The 23362-nt window shown below is 45.6% G+C and overlaps 1 protein-coding gene across 1 annotated transcript in view; it reads right to left on the bottom strand.

The window, feature by feature from the left end:
• Positions 1–23362, bottom strand: part of NUP62 (nucleoporin 62) — a gene marked incomplete at its 5' end in the record, with an annotated part of 873863 nt that overhangs the window by 300040 nt on the left and 550461 nt on the right. The window contains one exon of the mRNA XM_044076211.1: positions 2718–2767. Coding sequence (XP_043932146.1) covers positions 2718–2767 — 50 coding nt within the window. The remainder of the gene's footprint in view (positions 1–2717; positions 2768–23362) is intronic.

The following is a 23362-nucleotide window of genomic DNA, read 5'->3' as shown; positions in this document are numbered from 1 at the left end:
AGAGTACCACTTGTTTTACACCCCCCAACCCGGTCTTCTTTCCCCTACCTGCCGCCCAAGTATGTACCCCTCTTCTGCTACACCTCCTCCCTTTCTTAAAGTTACGATCATTCAGCTCTTTCCAATCAAAAACCTGTTCTGGGCTAAAATGAAGCCTCTCCATGACAAAATTCAGGGTCGCTCTCAAATCCCTCCCCACGTCTCCTACAGGCCCCAAGCCCTTCTCCCTAGTCCATTGCCAAAGGCAATCATTGTTCTCCGTAATACTTTCCTTCTTGGGTGTTGTGTCTGCTGACGCAGTCAGCATTTCTGATAATGCTACCTCTAACATCCTATTAGCCTATTATCCTGGCACTTTTCTTTGGTAACTCCCTTGTCCTGTCTGCTACCATCTCAACTGTCCCCTCTGAGAGGTTTCTGATAAATGCACAATGACATGCAGACAACCCTGTCCTGGTGACCACAAAGGCTACCAAATTCCTCGTCTTACCCAGTCTAAAACCCCAGGGAGGTTTCAAAGTAAAACAGATACTCAAGTCTTCCTTTGCAATGCTCTTGCGCCCCTCAGTGAACGAGTTACGATATTCCCTGCTCCCACAATGGTCGACGTTTTACAAACTGCCACGCACCAAAACTCTCTCTCCCCTGTTCCCACATTGGTTAACTTTTTCTGGCTTCCTTTCTTCCCCAGTATCACTCTTTCCTAACAGGAATGGAATAACTAAAATGGGGAAAGGGTGCTATGTCATCCTCACGAACCCTGCCCAAGAGTACCTTCCTGTGCTATTTCAGTCCCCCTATAGGAACTCTAATGAGCACATCCTACAAGGCCTTCCCATCACTGTCAGCTCATTAAAATAAAATACTGCCACCCAGGAGAGCATGTTAACACTACAGAATCTGCTGGTTCAGAGGAAAGTAAACTTGTTTTTCTAACATGAAACTCAAGCAAAACATAAAGAGAGGACAAATGTCTTTTCCATGGCATTTAACTAAATGGCACCTTCCATGTCAGAAGATTCAGCTGCTAGAGACAGGAAAAGGGAATGGCAGAAATATGAAAATTTATCTGCCAAATAAGTTAAATTTCAAATAATTATGTAGTTTAAACAATGTAGAAATCTTGAAAGTGGACACTAAGGGCTTTAGCCACATCACAATCCACAAAGAAAAAAAAACTCTCTTCATTCAATTTTTCTTATACTAAGCATTTTGGCTCCTTTCAATGCAAATCTTATTAGCAAAGAGAAGAACTTCTACCAAGAGTCAAAAATCTATCCAATGTGCTGAAGGTGATTAATTGCTCTCTTGGTCATTCAGACCCCCCTCCTGAATTCCAAATGATATGACTTACCGTTATAGTAGCGCTCAACTCTTTTACCCTAATCCACCTGATTACAGACAAATGGTTATTTTACTGATGACCTTGTAGACCATCTGAAAGCTCTTCTGCCCATTTCTTCCAGTCAGCTAGTAGTCATGACCTTTGACTGTTAGTCTGCAAACTCAATCTGAGGAGAGTCAGACCCAGAGGATTGTGGGTAGGAATAGACCTTAAAGGAGCTCAAAGCTTGGTGCACAAGCAGGGGCCGGATTGGGTTTGACAAGCAGCTCAGTACCCATCAGTTGGGCTGAAGTGACAGGATAAGGATCTGTAAATTGCATGCTGCTGCATGTTCTTTCATGGGATCTAATTTACCTTTTTTAACTTCACAATCAGCCTTCCTCATCAAATGAAGCAAATACATACCTAAACTGCAGAAAGAAAATTCTAGAAAGGGTCACTCACTGTAATGCAACTAAAAATGTAAATAAACATAAATTCACATTTCACATAGAAAGACCCCAAAAGTACCTCACCAAGAGGATCAAAGGGCTCAAACAGATGCCATATGCTGCCCGGTTAAAGAAACTCCAGCTCTACCTCAGTAGCATACCGCCTGCTCAGAGGCGATCTGTGCTTGACGTATAAAGCCATGTCCAACCCGGAATTAATGGACAGACCACCTCAGAAAATCCAAATCCCATCGAGCTACGCGCTCGAGAGACTTGAACCTCAGCACTGAAATAAATAGGACATGCTGGAGGGACAGATTCATAACCCAGAGGCTCCCTTCACTCTGGAATAAAATCCCAGTCCAGGTTAGGCAGAGTCCCTCGTTGACTCTCAAGAGGAATCTTGATGAGTGGATGGGGGATCATAGGTTTACCCCGGGTATCACTTCTGTGTCACTGTTAGACAGAGGTACAGTATACTAACCTCGAAAAAGGGCATAGCAAAATTCATTTAAAATGGGTGCGAAAGCCAAACACACTCTGGCTAGGCTTATAAATGCCCTACGGCAGACAGCCTAGTATGATCCTATGAACCTATATACTGAAATTTCTAGTGCTACTTTCTTAACCTTTTACCATAACTTTATTCTTTCTGAATGCTTACAAAAATACATGCTGGTTTTATAGTGTTCAAGTTTATGTGCTTAAAACACAAAGGATAAAAAATATTAAATACATTAACAGCACATACAGAAAGCATTAAATGCAATAAATTCCCAAGTATAATCAAATGCTATACAGTTACTAAGTCCAAATTATAAGCTGCTGTTTTAAACCAGTAATATATAGAGCCAAAGTTTTACTCAACTGTGCAACAACAAAAGCAGACCACCACCAAAACTGCACTCGATTACATCACACTAAGAGAATGTAGAAATTACCTTTTCTGATCCAGTTTCACCTTTTCAACTTCTCTGTGCAAGCTGGTTATCTTCAAGAAATAAACAAAGAAAATGATTTTTTTAATGTACAGAGATATCAAAAACATCATTGTGCAAAGTGCTCTATTTCAGTACTGCATCTACTGCCTTTCCTTCTGTAAAATGGTCTTGTTCCTCCCCACATGTGACTACTGCAGGTCATTTTCTCTGCAGGGTCACCTAACTTCTAGTGACTTTCACCAGGATTCTTTGAAATCCCAAGGACTGCCTAGAATCTGTCAGGCACTGCTGTACAAATTTCTGTTAATGCTAAAAATGAAAATGGCTTTTGAGGGTAAAAAGAATTATGTGCGTTTCTGACAGCAATGCTTCACTCTGAGGATGTTGCAGTTCTGGTGACGCTTCAATCACAATTTTAAGTTACACATTTAATATCGGAATAAGTACAGAGATTTCATATTTGTTAATTCTTGTGGCGTACTCAAAAGAACTTAAAACATTGCTTTAATTCAGGTTAATAGGTACACAATTGTTCATCACTATAAAAACTTTCAAGTGCTACTTGACAGTTTTCTGTGTTTTTCATATAATTCATAAATACATAAATATTACAATGCTATACAGTTATATGGTCACTGTCGGTGGAATTAGCAGGTCCTCATGCAGTACTGATGGGGAATTTATATTCTGCCACCACAGAATGTGGGAAAATGCTGTCCATTTCTCTCAAATGAAAAGCCGCCCAGGATTATGGCAAAAGTAGAATACCAGTTCTCTCTCCACATATACCTAGTTAGTTCTCTTTCATATATGGCAGATTACTTACTCCCGCAGAAGCAAACATACAAGCAAAACAAAATAATTCCCAAGTTGTGGCAGATGCACTCCATAAGACGTGCACTTAAATCTGAAAACAAAATCAGACACTGTTGTTAAAACTGCATGGCATTCATATCTGGAAGTCAAACAAGGCCAAAAGTTTGATAAACTACAAATATAGGACTTTTTAAAAGTTATACTGCTACAGTGTCTCATCTGTTGACAGAGTTCCATACAAGTACCCAAGTCTCTTATGACCTTATCTATCTGAACAGAACTGACACAAATTGTTCTCACCTCATATGTTATAACAACCAAACAATACAGTAAACTCTCAGTTAACCGGCACCTGTGGGAATTGGTAGATTCTAGATATCAGGAAAGTGGTTCCCATGACAAGAAAGTACAGTTCTGTACACTTATCATAAATGTAGATGTTAGAGAGTATTCACTGTTGCAGTCATCACATTTCGGTTATCCCTGCCAGGGTAGCCCTCGGACGGCCAGAACACCAGAGACTTAGTATTTCTGCATTGGTTGTTGTTGCTTAAGGACGGACGTCAGGTCATCAGTGGTATAAAGTAAGGCAGCTGACACGATTACATCACTTTTTTTTCCCCTAACCTGTCAGGAGCCCCCAAAGTAGGAGGCCATGTTCTGGTGGAAGAACACCACCAGTGAAAAATAAATACCAATATATCCCTTGTAAGAAAAGAACAAGGAAGAAAGGTAACAAAAGGAGAGAGAGAAAAAAGGGGGATGGAGGGAGGGAAAGCAGGACTGCAACAGTGAACACACTCAGACATCTACATTTATGGCAAGTGTACACAACTGTGCTATGTTCTTCGTGTTTCACTGGTGCAGTCATCACATCTGGGTTGATTACTAAAGCTGAGGAAAAAGGGTGGAGGCAGTCGAGGAAAAAGTACAGTTTTGTACCTCCCATAAATGTAGATGTTCGAGTGTATACACTGCTGCAGTCATTACACTTGGGTTATCCTGCCGTCAGGCGGTTCCCCAGTCGGCCTAAGTTCCAAAGTCTTGGTCCGGCGTCGGTTGCTGTCGCCTCTTCCCTGACGTCAGTGCGACAGGGGTATACAAGATGCAGCAGATGCCATTTTCTTCAGTTTTTCTTGCCCCAGATGTCAGGTGCCCCCAAATGGGTAGGCAATTCAAATTGCTAATAAAACATAGATAGGAAAAGCAAACAACAACTTTTAGTTACCAGCAAATACTCCCCACAGGTAGTAAAGGGTAAAAGACATAGGTATGTACCAGCAAGTAAGAGGGGAAGGAGGGAGGGTAACCTGGACTGCAGCAGTGTATACACTCGAACATCTACATTTATGGTAGGTACAAAACTGTACTATGTTCATCGTGTTACACTGCTGCAGTCATTACACTTGGGTAGAATCCCAAAGCTGAGGTAGGGTGGCTGGTTCTAGAAGGCATTAGGTGTGGCTATAAGGCCTTGCAGCACAGCAGTGGTGAAGCCAGCTCTGGATTTAGAGTATAAAGGCAGATGATAATGCTTGGTGAAGGTATGCACAGAACTCCATGTTGCTGCTTCCAAAATATCCTTGGTAGGCACTCCTCTGAGGTAGGCAGTTGAAGTGGCTGTTGCCCTGGTGGCGTGAGATCTAATGGTGCTAGGTATAGGTTTCCCATGGTGTGTGTAGCAGAAACATATGCAATGTCCTATCCATTTTGAAATAGTCTGTTTTGAAATGGCTTTTCCCTGTGCTCCTGCAGCATATGCTACCAGTAATTGCTCAGATTTTCTGAAAGCTTTGTTTTTGTCCAAGTAGAAGCGCAACTGCCTGTGAATGTCCAAAGAATGCAGTAGTTTCTCCCCTTTATTCTGTGGTTTTGGATAAAAAGTTGGCAAGTGAATAGTTTAGTTTAGAGCCATACTTGAAACCACCTTTGGCATAAACGTAGGGTTAGTTCTTAAAGACACCCTGTCCTAGTGGAAAATGAGGAAAGGTTCCACTGCCATTAGTGTCTGTAATTCTGAAACTCTTCGAGCTGATGTTATTGCCAGGAGCAGAGCAGTTTTCCAAGAGATATATTTTAATTCTGCTGTGTTAGCTGGCTCAAAGGGAGGTAATGTTAATTTTTCCAAAACAAAGTTGAGGTCCCAAGTTGGAGTAGGTGCTCTACAGGGCGGTCTTATGTTTTTATCCCCTCTGAGGTACTGTTTTAGCAAAGGATTAGAGAACATTGGTGGATCCGTGTTGTAATGAGCAGAGATGGCAGAGGCATGGATCTTGATGGATGAAAAAGGGAGGCCTTTGTCCAGCATCTCAGTTAAATATTGTAGAATCTGAGGAATGTTTGGGACAAGAGGGTCAAGGCTGTGAGCCTGGTTCCAGGCACAGAATCTCTTCCATTTATCCGAATAGGCTTTCCTGGTACTAGGCCTTCTGGCCTCCAGAATGACATCCATAACAGCTTTGGAGAGAGGCATTGCTTGCTTGACTAAGGAATTTTCCATGCAGCTAGGTTTAAGGTCTTTAGCTGACTGTGAAGTATCTGATTGTTGTGCTGAGTCAGCAGATGTGGGATTTGAGGCAATATCCAGGGTGGTTCTTGTGCTAAATTCTTTAAGATTGGGTACCAGTGCTGGCGTGGCCAGTCTGGTGCAATCAGAATCATCTTTGGCTCTTCTTGTCTGGCTTTTAGGAGTACCTTTGGAAGGAGAGGTAGTGGTGGGAAAGCGTATACTTGCAGATTTTTCCAGCTGAATGAGAGGACATCCACTATCCATGCTTGTGGATGATAACTCCTTGTGCAGAATTCCTGTAGCTGGCAGTTCATTGGGGATGCAAACAGATCTATGTCCGGGCTCCACCATTTCTGTGTTAAAATTCTGAATGTTTGTGGATTCAATTCCCATTCGTGGGAATCCATGACGTTTCTGCTTAAGTCGTCTGCCAGTGTGTTTTTCTCTCCTGGCAGGAATTGTGCTTGCAGATGAACTTGATAGTTTAGAGCTGTGTTCTATCAGGTCATGGCTTGTCTGCAGAGGGAGTAGGAGTGACTGCCCCCCCTTGCTTGTTTATGAACCACATAACTGTGGTGTTGTCCGTCTTTAATAATAGTTGTCCTGGATGCAGCAGGTCCTTGAAAGCTATAAGGGCATTTTGTGCAGCTAACATCTCTTTTTGATTGATGTGAAGATGCCTTTGTTCTGCGGGCCACTTGCCCTGAATACATTTTCCTGCCATGTGTGCTCCCCAGGCATAATCCGATACATCTGTTGTCAGTGTTTGCCTGGCTGTGGGTTGAATAAAAGGCTGTCCCTTGTTGAGGTGACAAGCTTGAGCCCACCATCTAAACTCCTGTTGAAGGTAAGGAATTAGTGGTATAACTGTTTTCAAACTGACAGTGTTGAGACCATACATTCTTTAGGTACCATTGTAGTTTCCTCATATGCAGTCTGGCATATGGAATTAGTAGTATGCAAAATGCCATGTAACCCAAGGCCTGCAGAATTTTTCTTGCAGGGAGTTGGGTTTTTGTTGCCATCAATTGAAAGTATTGAGTCAGTTGTCCTTGCTTGTCTGGCATGAGATAAGCCATCTGGGCCGTTGTGTTCAAGCTGGCACCCAGGAATATCTCTTGTGAGGGCACTAGTTTTGATTTATTTTCGTTTACTGTGTACCCCAGGCAACTTAATAACTTTTTTACATAAGCCAGATGCTCTAGAAGAATGTCCTTGCTCTCTGCTTGAATCAGGCAGTCGTCCAGGTACGGATAAATTTGAATTCCTTTCTGCCTGCAAAATGCAATTACTAGTGCCAGGCACTTTGTGAAGAACCTGGGCGCAGTACATAAGCCAAAGGGCAGTGCAGAGAATTGATAGTGCATTGAACCTGCTATGAATCTGAGGTATCTTCTGCAGTTTTGTCTGATAGGGACATGCAGGTATACCTCCTTGAGGTCCAAGGTCATGAGCCAAGCTTTCTTGCCCACCATGGGAAGAACCTGCTGTAGTGTCAACATTTTGAATTTCGGAACATCCAGGTAAGTGTTTAGAGGAGAAAGATCCAGAATGGGCCTCCAGGCTTTGTCCTTTCTGGGAACCAGAAAGAGTCTTGAATAAAATCCTTGTCCTTGCTCTTGTGGTGGTACCTTTTGAATATCTCTCATTTCCATGAGTGCTGTAATTTGTTTTTGAGCCTCTGCCCATTGATCTGCTGGCAGATTTGGCATTCCTTTTAACCTTGGCAGAGTGTGAAAGTGGAACCTGTAACCTTGAGATACAATGTTGAGAACCCATTTGTCTTTGGTGATCCAATGCCAATTGTGATAGAAAAGTGCCAGTTTTCCTCCCAAGGGGGCTGCCAAGAGAGAGTTGTTTGGCAGCTGTAATGGGAAGTCATTGAGGCTGCTTTTTATATGGTTGGGGCCTGTCTTCCCCTTCTTTCTGGCCTGGTGCACCCCATTGTCGAGGCCTGTAAGGACCTTGTGGTTGACCTCTACCTCTTGGACGTCTGTATCTGCCCCTTTGAGGTCTGTCTGTAACAAGAAAGGACCAATTCTTTGTTGGCCAATTTCTGCTAAATCTTGGAGGCTGAACCTGTAAGAAATCCTTCACCGTTTGCCTAGATTTTGCCTTATCCTCCATTTTCTTTAATACCTCTTCTGCCTTAACTCCAAACACATACTGCTGCAGAGGTTCATCCAATAATTTTGCTTTAACATGATCTGGTAACGTATGCTCTTTTAACTAAGCATGCCTTCTAATGACAGAGCCTGTAACTGCTGCTCTACAGGAGGCCTCTAAAGAATCAAAAACACATTGCAAATTATGCTTTCCCACTTGTTCAGGTGCATGCAATAAATCCTGCATTTCTTTAAAATTAGGAGGATCTGAATCTGGAAGCATTTTTTTGTTTTAACTGAGGCATCAAAAATTGCTGACATTTTAGCATGTGAAACTGGCAATTTAAGGCTCTCATTGCTAAGGTTGCAGACGTATATACTTTCTTTCCCCATCTGTCTAATGCTCTGGAATCTCTGTCAGAGGGGACTGGATTTTTTGCTGATGAGGGTTTAATCCCTTTGGGTCCCTGAGAAATGGTTTCAGGGTCAGCAACAGGGCTTTTATACAGAAATTTGTGCGAGTCAGGGACTCTGTAGTATCTGTCAGGTTTAACTGGGGCTGGAGGTAAGGAGTCAGGATTTAAGCTGGATTCAGTATACACATCATCCACAATGTCTAACACTGGCAGAATAGCAAGGGGTCTGAGTTGAGGTAATAAAAGGAAGTCTCTGAGCCTTTTCTTGGATTCAGAGTAATCCTGGCCTTCCCAATGGAAATGCTCCCTCATGGTATGTAAGTTTTCCCCAAAGCAGTAGTCCTCAGGCGGAGAGGCTGATGGAATTGATTCCTCAGCAACAGAGTCCTCATAAGGGGGTAAAGAATATCCTAGGTCTGAGGATGAATCTGAAGAAATGGACACCTGGTCGGATGAGTCATAGTCTGCATCCTGTCTGGGCCTTTTATCAGGAGGGGGATGGGACCCCCTGATCAGAGTGATTAGGTCTTCGGCCATTTTGAGCATTTGTTTCTTAGGCATGGAGGCCTGTCCTGGAGAATGCTGTATTTGTTTCTTTGTTTTTAAAGGAGGCTTAGACTTAGCAGGGGGTTTAATGGTTAACTGAGTAGGTCTGAAAACACCCTCTGAAGCTTCGGGTTGCTCAGCTACTCCGGATCCCTCTGAAGGGTTAGTCTCGGTAGGCTGAAAAACTTGTGTGTCCGAAGGCCCAGCCATCTCCACGTGGGAGTCATAGGCGGCCTGTGGTTCTGAAGAAGCGGTCGTCAGGGGCTGCGAAGGCACCTCACTGAAAACCAGAGAACCGGCGACCGGCCTAGAAGAGGGTTCGTAGTCAGTTTTGGGCCTCGGATGCCTGTCCTTGTCTTTGCGCTTTTTATGTATTCCGGTCGTCGGAAGTTCTGACGGCATGGTGTAATTAAATTTTCTGCCAAAATACTGTCGGGCAAAATCAAACCGACGTTTAATAGTGCGCTGGTTAAACCTAGCACAAAACCAACAACCAGTGACGTCGTGGTCTGGGCCTAGGCATGGGATACAATAGGAATGGAAATCCTTATGAGGTATTTGCTTCCCACAAGAAATACAGTTATTAACTTTTACTGACATTGGTCTGAGGCAAGAAAAAGCTTCCCCAATGGGGTACTTAGCTTTGTAGAAGACTTCGGTTTTGGATTCGGAATGAAAATCTCAGGAGTCTGCTGACTGGTACTTGCGAACTGCTTTTGCTTCAGGTACCGCGCGGCAAGAAAGACTGAAGAAAATGGTGTCGGCTGCATCTTGTATACCCCTGTTGCACTGACGTCAGGGACGAGGAGAAAGCAACCGACGCCGGACCAAGACTTTGGAACTCAGGCCGACTAGAGAACCACCTGACGGCAGGATAACCCAAGTGTAATGACTGCAGCAGTATAACACGATGAACATCTATGGGTTGGCTAGGATGCCCTGCAAGACTGCAGAGGCAAACCCTGCCCTGGATTTGGAGAAGATAGGCAGGTGGTAATGTTTGGTGAAGGTGTGAACAGATGTCCAGGTGGCAGCCTCCAGGATGTTCCTGGTGGGGACTCATCTGAGGAAAGCTGCAGAGGCTGCTCTGGTGGAATGAGTCCTGACCCCCTCAGTGGGAGGTTTTCCATGTTGTTTGTAGCAGAAATGGATGCAGTGTGCTATCCATTTGCAGATAGTTTGCTTGGAGATTGCTTTGCCCACTGCCCCTGCAGCAAAGCTAACCAGCAATTGATCAGACTTTCTGAAGGAGTTGGTCCTGTCTAGAATCTGAGCTGTCTGTGCACATCTAGAGAGTGCAGGATCCTTTCCCCCTTGTTCTGCGGGTTAGGGGAAAAAGGTGGGCAAATGAATGGATTGGTTGAGAGCCTCACTGGACACCACCTTAGGCATGAAGGATGGGTTAGAGTCCTGAGGGATACCCTGGTCAGCATGGAAGATGATGAAGGGTTCCACAGCCATGAGTGCTTGCAGCTCGGAGACCCTTCTGGGCTGAAGTGATGGAAAGCAGTCTTCCAGGAGAGAAATTTTAGCTCTGCTGAAGAGGTAGGTTCGAAAGGGGGGGGTGAGCTTTTCCAACACAAAGTTAAGGTCCCAAGCTGGGGTTGGTGCTCCTCTGGGTGGCCTCAAGTTGCTAGCCCCTCTTAGGAACTGTTTGATCAGAGGGTGTGAGAAAAGGGGCTGCTCAGTAGGAAAATGAGCACCGATGGCACAAGCATGAATTTTAAGAGAGAAAAATGAGAGTCCACTGTGTTAGCAGGTCAGCTAAGAAATCCAGAATGGGAGAGAGGGAGGGCTGTGCTGTATTGGCTCCCTTAACCTAAATCCAGATGCAGAACCTTTTCCATTTGTCAGCATAAGACTTCCTAGTACTAAGGCGTCTGGCCTCACGTATAACATCTGGAACCTGTTTGCTGATTATGGCAGATTGACTGGGGGGTTTGGCATCAGATGCCAAAGTGAGTATCTGCAATTGGGGATGCATGAATTCCCCTTCCCTCTGGGTCAGGAGGTTTGGAATCTGAGGGAGATGCCAAGGTGGTAGAGGGGACAGGCTGTGCAGCAAGGGGTACCAGTGCTGGCGAGGCCAGTCTGGAGCTATAAGAATTGTCCTTGTTTATTCCTCCTTTATTTTTAGCAGCACCCTGGGGATGGGAGGTAGTGGGGGAAAGGCATAGACCGATAGATTGACCCAGGGGAAGGACAGGGCATCCACTTTCCAAGCCATGCAGTGATGCTCCCTGGTGCAGAACTTGCTGAGTGGATGGGTGGTGTGGGAGGCAAAAATGTCTTCCTTCGGGGTGCCCCATTTCTGAGTTATTAGGGCGAAGGTTCTTCTATTGAGCTGCCACTCGTGTGGGTCCAAAAGATTTCTGCTTAAGTGGTCTGCCAGAGAGTTGAGAGAACCCGGCAGGAATTGTGCTAAGAGGTGTAGTTGCATGGCAGAGGCTGTGTGCCAAAGGGTCATGGCCAGCCTGCATAGAGGGTAGGACTGAGTCCCTCCCTGCTTGTTGACATACTATATCACAGTTGTGTTGTCTGTTTTGATCAGGAGAGCCCCTGGGGAGAGAAGGGGCTTGAAAGCTATCAAAGCGTGCTGGACAGCTATCATCTCTTTTTGGTTGATGTGCAGATGGATTTGCTGTGGGATCCATTGGCCCTGTATGTACCTGCCATCCTGGTGTGCAGCCCAGGCATAATCTGATGTGTATGTGGTGAGGGTCTGGGTGGCGTGGGGTGGTAAGAAGGTAGTCCTTTGTTGAGGGAGCATGCTGTTGCCGACTAAAGAAAATCTTTTCTGAGGCAAGGTATTATAGGTATGAGAGTCTCCAGGTCTTGAGTGTTGACACCAAAGGCTTTTTTAGGTACCACTGAAATTTCCTCATATGCAGTCTGGCATATGGAAGGAGTAGAATGCAAGATGCCATGAACCCCAGAGCTTGCAGGATTTTCCTTGCAGATAGTTGGGGTCTGGTGGCTAGCTGAGAGAAGTAGGCGGTCAGGAAGGTTTGCTTTTCTGGTGTAAGGAATACCATCTGAAATGCTGTGTCCAGATTTGCTCCCAGGAATACAATCCTTTGGGTGGGTACCTGTTTTGATTTCTTTTCGTTGATTGTGTACCCTAGGGATGTCAGTAGGGACTTGACAAAGGCCAGGTGCTTGAGCAGCTTTTCCTGGCTGTCTGCCTGAATTAGGCAGTCATCTAAGTATGGGTAAATCTGGATATTCCTTTCTCTGCAAAAGGCAATGGTTGGAGCCAGACATTTTGTGAAAACTCTGGGAGCAGTAGATAAGCCAAAGAGAAGCACAGAGAACAGAAAGTGTGGAGATCCTGTCCTGAAACAGAGATATTTCCTGCATGATACCCAGACTGGAATGTGGAGGTAGGCCTCCTTTAGGTCTTGGGTGGCGAGCCAAGCATCCTTGGAGAGCATGGGTAGCAGCTGCTGGAGGGTGAGCATTTTGAATTTTTGGATCACCAGAAAGGTGTTTAGAATAGATAGAGGATGGGGCATCAGTTTCCCTCTTTCCTGGGTACCAGAAAAAGTCTGGAGTAGAAACATTGGCCTTTCTGTTCTGCAGTAACGTGCTGTACTGCCCACATGGAGAGCAGGGAAAGGACTTGCTTTTGCGCCTCTGTCCACTGGATTTGAGGTAGATCTGGGAACCCTTTTAGAGTTGGAAGGGTGTGGAAAGAAAATCTGTATCCCTGGGACACTATGTTGAGAACCCAGCGATCGGTGGTAATGGTGGCCCAGGTGTTTGCATGAAAGGAGAGTTTTCCTCCTAGGGGTAAAGTGGAGGTGGGCAGAGGGAGGGGTTGGGGGAGGAGAGTCTTTGCGAGTTCTTACCATAACGGGGTGGCTTAGAACTACCTGGTTTTGAAGCGGAGGTAGTCCACTGCTTAGATCTCTGCATTCCCTGTGGCTGCTTTCTGTAGGGTCTGGTTTCCCGGGGTCTGGGCTGAACTGATCTGGTGGGAGCAGGAAAGGACCAGTGCTTGGAGCTTGGAGGGACAATGCCTGCTGAACCTGGGTGGCTGGACCTGTAAGAAATCCTTAACTGTCTGCATAGATTTTGCTTTTTCTTCCATCCTTTTTAAGACCTCTTCTACCTTAGTGCAAGGGGGGGGTCCAACAATTTAGATTTAACATGGTCTGGCAAGGGCTGTTCCTTAAGCCATGCATGCCCTCTAAGGACAGATCCAGGGACTGCTACCCTGAAAGAAGCTTCAAGGGCATCAAAACCACAGTGCAAAGTGTGTTTAGTTATTTGACTTGCAGAATGCATTAACTCTTGCAACTCTTCAGATTCTGCACAAGCAGGAAAGGAAGACATTTTTTTTGTTTGAGGAGTTCCAGGGTATATTGCTGAAATTTAAGCATATGGAACTGACAATTTAGTGCTCTGATAGCAAGAGTAGCTGAGGTGTATATATCTTTACCCCCATCTGTCTAGTGCTCGGGTGTATATATCTTTACCCACATCTGTCTAGTGCTCGGGAATCCCTATCTGAAGGGGTGGGATTTTTAGCAGAGGTTGCTTTAATTTCTTTAGGCCCTTGAGAAATCACCTCAGGGTCAGCAGTAGGATTTTTAAAAATACATTTGTGTGAGTCAAGGACTTTGTAGCACCGGTCTGGTTTTCTGGGTGCAGGAGTGAGGGTGTCAGGAGTCAAGCTGGATTCCAGGAAAACATCCTCCACAACATCCAGGACTGGGGGTGGCCAGGGGTCTGTGCTGTGGAAGATCTAAGAATTCCCTGAGTCTCTTTTTAGACTGAGGGTAGTCCTGTCTTTTCCATTGGAAATGCTCCCTTAAGGTGTGAAGGGTTTCCCCAAAGGAAAAATGCTCTGAGGGAGAGGCTGAAGGAATGAAATCCTCTGCTTCAGAATTCTCATAAGCAGAGAGGGGTTGCAGGTCTTCATACTCAGATGCATCAGAGTCATCGGACCCCTGTTCTGACAAAACTACAGGGGACAGATCTCTCTTTCTTTTGGAAGGGATAGCTTGGCTTCCTCTGATCAGCATGATAAGGTCTTCCGCCATTTTAAGCATTTGAGACTGAGGCAAGGAAGCAGGTGCCTGAGATTGGGCTGTCACAGTTTCTTGGGCATGGTTCGTAACCTGAGCCTACAAAACTCGGTAGTTTTCAAAAAAATGGTAGTCGCGAAAGAAGTCATCGGTTTGTGTCGAGAATCGGTAGTGCGAAGGGCTTCCTCAGAAGCTGGTGCCTGCTTAGCGGCTCCAGACCCAGACCCATCCAAGGCAGAGACGACTGCAGGATCCTTAGTCGAAAAGTTTTGCGGCATACCAGACTCCAAAAGGGTCTCTGTAGTGGCCTGTGAATCCATAGAAGCGGGCATCAGGGGCTGTGAAAGCGCCTCACTGAGGAACAGAGAACTGACGACTAGCTTAACGGGAGCGCAGTCTGTAGGTTTTGATCTGTGCAGTCAATCTCTGTCTTTATCTTTACGTTTTTTCGGAAGATCTGCTGTCGGATGGCTTACCGAAGCCATATCGGAATTTGGGGACTGTAAGCAAAATTATCTAGCTACAGTAAAGGGCCAGACGACATATAGTTCTGGCACTGAACAAAGCACAGAAGCGGCAGCAGGGGACATCGTGGTCTGGGCCTAAGCAAGTGACGCAGTAAGAATGAAAGTCTCGGTGTTGTATTTACTTTCCACAGGCTAGACAATTGTTAACTTTTACTGACATCGGTTAGTACAAGAGAAAAGGATTCCCAATGGGGTACTTAGCTTTAGAAGACTTCAACATCAATTAGGAAGACGAAGCTCAGGTAGTGGCCGACTGGCACTCGTGCGAACTGCTTCTGCTTTGGGCTCTATGGCAAGAAAGACTGGTGTAATCTGGAGCAGCCAAGCTGTGAGCTTCAGACTGACCAGACCTGGGTAAGAGTTCCCTAAGGGATGAGATACGAGATCCGGAGCCAGATCTAATGTCCAGGAAGGACACACTATGAGAGACCACAAAGAAGGGAACCAGACTTGGTGAGGCCAGAACGGGGCAATGAGGATGACTGAGCTCTGCAGCCTGTAAGCTTTCTGAAGGAATTTCGGGATCAGAGGGAGAGGAGGATAAACATACAGAAGACCAGAGGGCCAAGCATGAACCAAAGCATCTCTCGGGGCTTCACCCTGTGGGGGGTTCAGAGTGAAAAACTCGCTGCACTTAGCATTGGAAGGAGAGGCGAACAGATCACAGCAAGGCTGACCCCCACTATAGAAACATCTGTTTCTCTACTGAAGGATTCAGAGACCACTCGTAAGGAGTCAGGATAGATCTGCTGAGCCTGTCCGCTAGAATGTTGGACCTCCCTGGAATGTGCGTTTCCACCAAAAAACAGCCGGTAGACATAACCCATTCCCACATTCTCATGGCTTTGCGATACAGGGGATAAGACCTGGTTCCCCCCTGCTTGTTGATGTACCAGAATACAGACATACTTGTCTGTCTGGGTGGCAATCTTCCCTAGAGAAAGATGGGCATGGATAGCCTGCACCTCTAGGAGCACCACCCTCATCCTCCAGGATGATGACATGCAATCGAGTCTTGTGGGGATACCACATGCCTTTGACTATCCTTCCCAAACAATGACCCCCACCCGAGTAGGAAGGCATCAGTGGTCAGAGGCGCAAGAATGACGGTGCGACCCTGAAGAAGGTCTGGGGATCTAATCCACCATATGAGAGAATCCCTGCATGCCCGAGATGTGTATAGGGTGGGACAACGGGAGGTCTAGTAGGGACCACTGAACCGCCTGGGTCCACTGAAGTACCATCATGTGCAACCAGGCAGTGGGTACGAGGGTGATCGTGGCTGTCATGGACCCCAATGCCCATAAGCCCAATTCGGCTGTCGGCGATTGAGCTTGAAGGGTAAATAAAACCTGTTGTTTTAGGGACTGGAGTCTGTCTGAGGTTAGAAATACCTTGGCCTGCATTGTGTCCAACCGAGCTCCAATAAAATCCAGAACTTGAACCAGAGTCAGTAGTAATTTGTTGAGATTTAAGGTTATGGCCAAGTGGTGGGCTGTTTGCAGAGGGGAATCTCTGGCTTGGCAAAGTCAATGCCTGGAGGGGGCAGGAAGGAGCCAATCGTCCAGGTGGGAGAAGAGCTGGAAGCCCTGCAGCCGCAGGTGCGCCGCTACCACTGTCATCACTTTGGTGAACACCCTGGGGGCTGTGGTGAGATCAAACGGTGGCAGACAATTGTCTGTGATGGATTCCCAGGCTGTTGGGTGTAGCGAAAGTCTGCCCCTGACTGCCTGCAGAGACGAGCAGCCTGGTAGCCCTTAAGGGCTGCTGCGCATATTTATCAGAGAAAGAATCTCTAGACTCCTGATTCCTCGGACGCCTTCTGCCTCGGGGGTGGCATCTGTCAATCCCCCTCTGTCTCTGGGGGTAAAGTGGCTTAAGCATATACCCGCTTCACAAAATGGTCCATCGTCCTGGACTCTCGGTCTGGCGGACGGACCGTGGAAGCTCTCCTGCATCAGCTCCTTCTTAGTGGCCACTGCCACCACCATGGCATTAACTTGGGATCCCTTGGTCCAATACGTTCTGTCTGAAGGCACACTAAGTATTTTATCAGGACATTTGGGGATAGTCCAGTAATGAGGTGACAAACACGGCACTTGGGGATAGGCTCCACTGTATTGGGCTCCTTCCAATCTTTGTAATCAGATCCACCAGTGGATCCACAGGAAGGGACACTAAGGATGTAGAGGGTCCTGTGCCAAATGCCTCCAGGAACACTGACTTGTTAGGGTTGGGTTTCTGGGCAGACCACCCCCTTGCAGATGAAGGATCTCCATGATGTCTCCAAAGGAGACATCTTAGGGGGGTTGACCGGGGGGAACCCTCCCCTTCCTCCAAATTGGTGGGAGAACTCCCTGGGGCAGAGAGAGAGGCTGTTCCTGAGGGGCCAGGATGGCGGAATCTGAACCAGATAGAGAGGGAGCCAGGATGGACTCAAGAGGATGAATGCATCAAGGGTCTCGATGGAACAGAGAGGACCCTCTCAACCATGTCAAAAGCAGAAGGGGAACGAACCCCTGGAAAGGGAACTGTGACCGGGTCTGTCACCCTCTAATCCAACGGGTGAGCTGGAGCCGAACCATCCAGGGACTTAGACTCCGAACGGGCTGCTTGGCTTCGAAAAACTCTGAGCCAACACCGCCACGGTGGAACTGGCACCAAAGCCATGGATCTGAGAGCTGGTCGGCTCCGAACTAGTCTGAGCTGAGTCGCTCAGGGTAATGGCCACTGTAGAGATACAAGGTACCATCGGCGCCGACCCCTCGATGCCGAGAGGCCTTGGACTTAAATGCTCAGAAACTGGGGGGGGGGGGGGTCGAATCGGAGAAGGAGTGATCAGAACGAAGGCAGACTGCATGCCCCCAGCCCCAGAGGGGGGAGGGGGCAGGCAAGACTCCCACCTGGATCTGTGTGTGGATAAATCTCCACATCATCCTGTCCACCTCAGCTTCGGAGAGGTTGTGGGTGGACCTGGAAGAGGAAGCCACCGACATCAGTCTAGAGAGCGTATGAGGGGAAGCTGATGGCATTGAGCAGACCTGAGACACCTCTGGGGAAAAAACAAGGGGAAAGGAGCCTGGGGGGGGGGCGCGGTGGCAGCTGGGCAGGATTTAGCTAAAGGCTCTGCTGAGGCCGAGCAGTTAGGGGACCGGTTCCTCGGTCTGTCTCAGTCCCTGTGCTGATGCTTCTTCCCATTCCCAGCCCTCTTAGCGGGAGGTTAAGTCCCAGAGGCCGGGGCGAAGAAGCAGAAGAGGCGGCCAAAAGGCTCTGAAGCAACCTTCGCCTCCGGAAGTGAAGGGAGAAGGCCCTTCAAACTGAGTTTATTCCTCCTGTTGATCAACGCGTGGGGATTGAACCCCACGCAGATCGAGCAGGGGGAAATCGAGGTGAGTCACCCCTAAACAAACCACGCAGAGAGTGTGGCCATCAGCTGAGGATAGCTTATGGCCACATTCCGTGCTCTTCCTAAAACCCTGTTTGGGAGTCTCTGCCATAAAGATGAGGAGAGCGAGGAAGAGAAATACAGAGAGACCAAAACACTCTTTTTATACACACACACACACTTATATATATATATATATATATATATATATATATGACGGTTGATTGAAAACTCACTTGATTGAAAATGAAATGACTTGGACCACTTCACTGAAAGCTCACTTCACTGAAAACTCACTTGACTGAAACTCATTTAGTTGAAAGTTATAAATGGCCTTTTCCCCACTGTAGTGCGACCCTGGAGTTAGTATATAAAGTAAGAGGGGGGCGGGGGCACAGCCCCCCCACATTGGGAGGTGTGGGGAGCGAAGCCACCCACATAACTTGGTTATATATTCTCTTTTGGAAACAGTTATTTATTGTACTTGTATCACTGTGCATAGTTTAAAATGTTTATAATATGTGGGGGGCTGTGCCCCCCCTTACTTTATATACTAACTCCAGGGTCGCACTACAGTGGGGAAAAGGCCATTTATAACCTTCAATGAAATGAGTTTGTCAAGTGAGTTTTCAGTGAAGTGGTCCTAGTAATTTCATTTTCAGTCAAGTGAGTTTTCAATAGATATATATATATATATATATATATATATATATATATATATATAAGTACCAGATGCAGGAGTGCCAATTTAGAAAGACGTTAAAATAACGAGGAGATAGAAAAGTGGGACGATAAATAGTTATGACTCAAAAAACTACAAACTTACCCAAACAGGTGCTTAGAGCCCGGTCCACGATGCGAACGCTAGCGTGGCAAAAGAGATCTGAAAGGAGGAGGGAGACAGGGGCACTATGGGTAGGGAAGGAGCTTGGAGCTCGGATCAGATGCTGGAAATGCGGCCGAGTCGGATCTGTCCTGGATCCGAGTACCCACAGGTTGAAGAGCAAATGAAGACTTCAGATCTGTAGTTTCTGGTTGCTTGAGAGCTACTATTAAAAATAGGCCTGATCAATACTGTACTCTAATATTATTTGCTTGGTTTGACTTGTTCTCAGGTTGGGGAGAGAAGGAATTCATTCTTATCTTCCTTTTTAAAACTCTAAAACGTAAGGTATGTTTCTGCAGGGGGAAACAAACACATGAAAATTGTACTGCATTTCTTCGATATTTTTTTGCCAGATGCTTGAGTTCCGGTTAACAGAGTTTACTGTACTATGGCTGCCATTTTTTTGCATTTCGGTCTAGACCATTTTCAGTACACCAGGTACATACATATTCTAAGATATTTTTGGAGCAGTTTAGTATCCGTTAATGAGCAGATAACAGTGCTCAGATTACAATTACTGGCAAATGTTATCAACAATAGTTAAGGGATTATTGGCTTGGACGTCTGCAAAATGAATGCCAAATGTGAAAGAGCCAACAGTGTCCCTGTGATACCCACTTACTTACAATTTTATGTTTAGAGAAGGTTACAAGCAATTTTCACTACTTGAGATCTGTTGTATAGCCAGTTTGCAATCCAGTGGTTGACATGGGTGTTTCAAAAATACCAGCATGGAGTATACTGTGAAAATGCTTGGTCAGTTCGAGATGACTAGAATGCCCAGACTGACCACTGTCTACAGCCCCTAATGTTTTCAGAGAAATTTACTATTTTCAGGATATGGGACATGGCCCTTCACATAACCAAACTGAGTGGGGTCTAGATTAGTTAGGTTGCCCAAATACAGTTCTGTTAAGATATTATTCCTGGTTATACATAACAATAGTGAGGCTGACTGCCATATAATTACCTGGGTCTGTACAGGGGCCACCTTTATGTACAGCCCTCCCAGTGGCTGTTCTCCAGACATCAAGGACAAACTCAGCATAGACGAGGTTGAGCAGTTTAAGTTGAGGCTCAGATAGTGCACACTTGGCACAGACAAGAATGCAGCCCGGTATGTCGTCTGGTCCTATAGAACTATAAATTTTAGCCTTGAACAGGGAATTTAAGGCTTGTTCCAAAGTGACTTCTGGGAAATTTTCAGGGATAGTGGGCTCAACAATGTGAGTAGGTGGGATGAAAATGATCACTGAATGTGTCTGCTAATATACTGGTCATATTCTTGGGACTGGAAAGTGTGATATGCATGACCTCTGTGCATTGCTTTAAACACTTATTAAATTCACACTCTTTGAACAATGACATGGGAACACAATATTCTGGCAAAACTGAAGAATGATTTGTAGTTGCCATTGGCATCTCTAGTAACCTTATATTCACTGTCTGCTTTAAAGTGTCCACTAAAGCTCATATGTTCTATGCTAGCATGTTTTAGTATGGTCTTAGGATAGGTCAATGGGGATTTCCTACAACGTTTTAATATCCCTTCTTTTGTTATATAATTAAACTTCCTCAAAACGCCATAATGAACAAGTACAAACCCACTCTAAAATCTGAAAGGTCAAAAGCAGGTGCACTGAAGGTTTAGAGTACATGATTGACTGCACGAAGTAAACAAGTACAGTGTTAGTTATGTGGTCAAGGAAACAAATACTTATATGGACTTGTGCCCAATTTTCTTTTTCTACCTAGCAGTTAAGTATTCAGATGTGTCTTAATGCTTACGGGGAAACTACCTGACTGGTATATGCAAATCCTACTGGTGTACCTAGTCAACTTAGTAACAGTATTATCTAAGCGTATATAAGCTCACAGTTTCTTTTGTTTGGGGAGATTCCCTACTTTGATTTTGGGTCTCCCACATGTGTGTTAATAAAAGTAACTATGAAAGAGAAAATTGGTGCTGCATATTATTTTATATCTTTGCAACTGACTATCTGAGAAGCTGCATTACCAGTTAATACTCAACAGTTGGTGCCGTGACTCTGATCAGAAATCCGAGGACAGCCTCAGGCAGATAGCTAACGGCTCACTAATGGGCCCGCAGATGGTTTTCTGTCTTTCGGGACCTCGGCCATTTGCAAGTGCCTAATTTACAAGTTTTTTTTTTTTCTTCTCTCTTTCATGGAACTTTCAGAAGGTAGGTGGCATGATTTGTTACTGAATGAGGGAGGGTTAAACGATAATCTTCTGGCGAAATACGTGCGAGTGTGGATTACAGACTGTAGCTCGTTGTCAAAAAAAGAAAAAAGAAAAAAGGTTTTGCTTTTAACATGGGAGTGAATGCGGGTAAAGAATTACAGCCAGAAAGAGGAACTCCTGCCGACTATATGTTTTCTAAAGTTTCATGAGAAAGCTGTTTGAATCTGAATCATTGGGTTACCCTCACCAATGATGGGAAATTATGCTTCCCAGCTAATGGCAGTTTTAACAAAGCTGCATTGGCTAATTTACAAAAGCTAAAAGTAAAAGGGAAAAAGGTACCGCCAAGATGTTGGGCGGCTTTTAATGATTGGCAAGCGGAATCAAAAGATAGGGAAAAGGACTCCATAGTAAGACGTTTAAAATTTAATCAAGACAAATTAAAAAGACAATTGAAGGCATTAAACCATACAGCATATAAGATGGGAATAGTACAAGGAAAACTCTTACAGACCCCGCCATACAAAGGATTGTACCCCATAGTGGGCTTAAGTCAGTTAAATATAGGTTCAACTGAATCCACTGAGGAAGAGTATGCTTTTACTCTGCCTCAACCAAATGCACCACCTGCTTATGAAATAGCGGGCCAGGTGCAGGTGCAAAAGCCACCGGCTCAGCAACAGGTGCAACAACCTGCTATACTCCAGCCTGTTCAACAACCCACCAATGATACTGTTCAACGACCGCAATCATTGCAAGGGGTGGATCAGTTAGCACCTATGGTGATTCCCAAGTTACATCTACCTCTGATGGCGCTGCTGATCAAAGCACAGACTAGCCCGACTCAAGCTTAGAGATGAATCAGCACCTTATACTTGCCCAGCGATGCACACTACATCTAGGGATCTGAATTTAATGTTTTTCAAATTTCTTAGGGACAAAAAGAAGCAGGGCTCAAAGTCCGCATAGAAACCACTAGGGCATTTCCCAATTCTCACGGATACTGGAAGAGGATATTTAAGACCAGATAAATTCAATCCAGATTCTGATGAAGACACTTCCTCCTCATCTTCATCCGAGGAGGATGATGAAAAGGGATATTTCTCCTTACGAGAAGTCCCAAACCCTGCGCATGGTAGAGATGAGACCACTCCTTCTACCATAACCATCACTAGGGCGTGGTCGGCAGTAGATTTTCAAGCAATTGTCAAGTCACTTCTGCTCATTCGGTCTAACCCAGCAAAATTCCAACTAATTTTGGCTGGCCATGTCAGTCTTCAGAACCCCACTACTGAAGTAGTAAGGGCGGTATTGCAATATGCTGTTCCAGCTGATCTTTTAAAACGAATATGGGACCATGCAAATGTCCCAAATCCCATTCCGCAACATGGAACGACTGGAAATGATGGCTTTGAGTCGGTCAGAAGCCATATATGGACGCCATTACGGTTATCTGCTCTTATCTTCTGAACTGGTCGAAAATTAAGGCCATCCAACAATGGGAAGATGAACCAGTGGACTCCTACCTGTTACGGCTTAGTGATGCTTTTGAAGCCTATTTAGGGTATCCTAAGCAGACAAAAGGTCCCACAGCCAGTGGGCTGTCTGCTACTTTTATAGACTGTCTTCTACCTCCAGTTCGAGATCAATTGAAAAAGGTGTGTTTGAACTGGCCCAGCCTAGGTTTTGCATGAGCTAGTTATCCAGGTGCAGTATCTGTCTGACCTTATGGTAAAGGAAAAGAAGGGTATACAAAACCAACTTCTCCAGGCCCAGTTACATATGTTTTCTTCCTTTGGGCAACAGAGCCGAGGAGGCACTAATGGACAAGGATTTCGACTGCAAGGCCCCTTTCAGCGACCCCCTGCAAGTAATGGCTTCCGACAAGGTCGGAGACAAATGGGGGAAGGTGGTGGAAATAACCTCTTTCAACTGTGGACAGACTGGTCAGTGGAGGGACAGTTGTCCTTACCTAGTGCCACAACCGCCACCTACCGGTTGGCATGGTGCCCAACAGTCACTATAGGGCCTCCCTAAACAGATGCAGCAACTTTTCCCACTCATTCCAATTGACCAGCAGGGCCCATTTGTGACCGACTGTGAAAAATAATCCTATTCCTTTTCTGGTAGATATGGGGGCCACTAGATCTATGCTTACATTGAAGGCCGCTAAAAATCTTCCGTTCTATGGCAGCACCACTAAAGGCATGGGAGTTT

The sequence above is a fragment of the Protopterus annectens genome, chromosome 7.part0 (genome assembly GCF_019279795.1).
Source record: "Protopterus annectens isolate FY-2018-M chromosome 7.part0, PAN1.0, whole genome shotgun sequence".
Classification (NCBI taxonomy): Eukaryota; Metazoa; Chordata; order Ceratodontiformes; family Protopteridae; genus Protopterus; species Protopterus annectens.
This window is presented reverse-complemented; position numbering and strand designations above follow the sequence as displayed.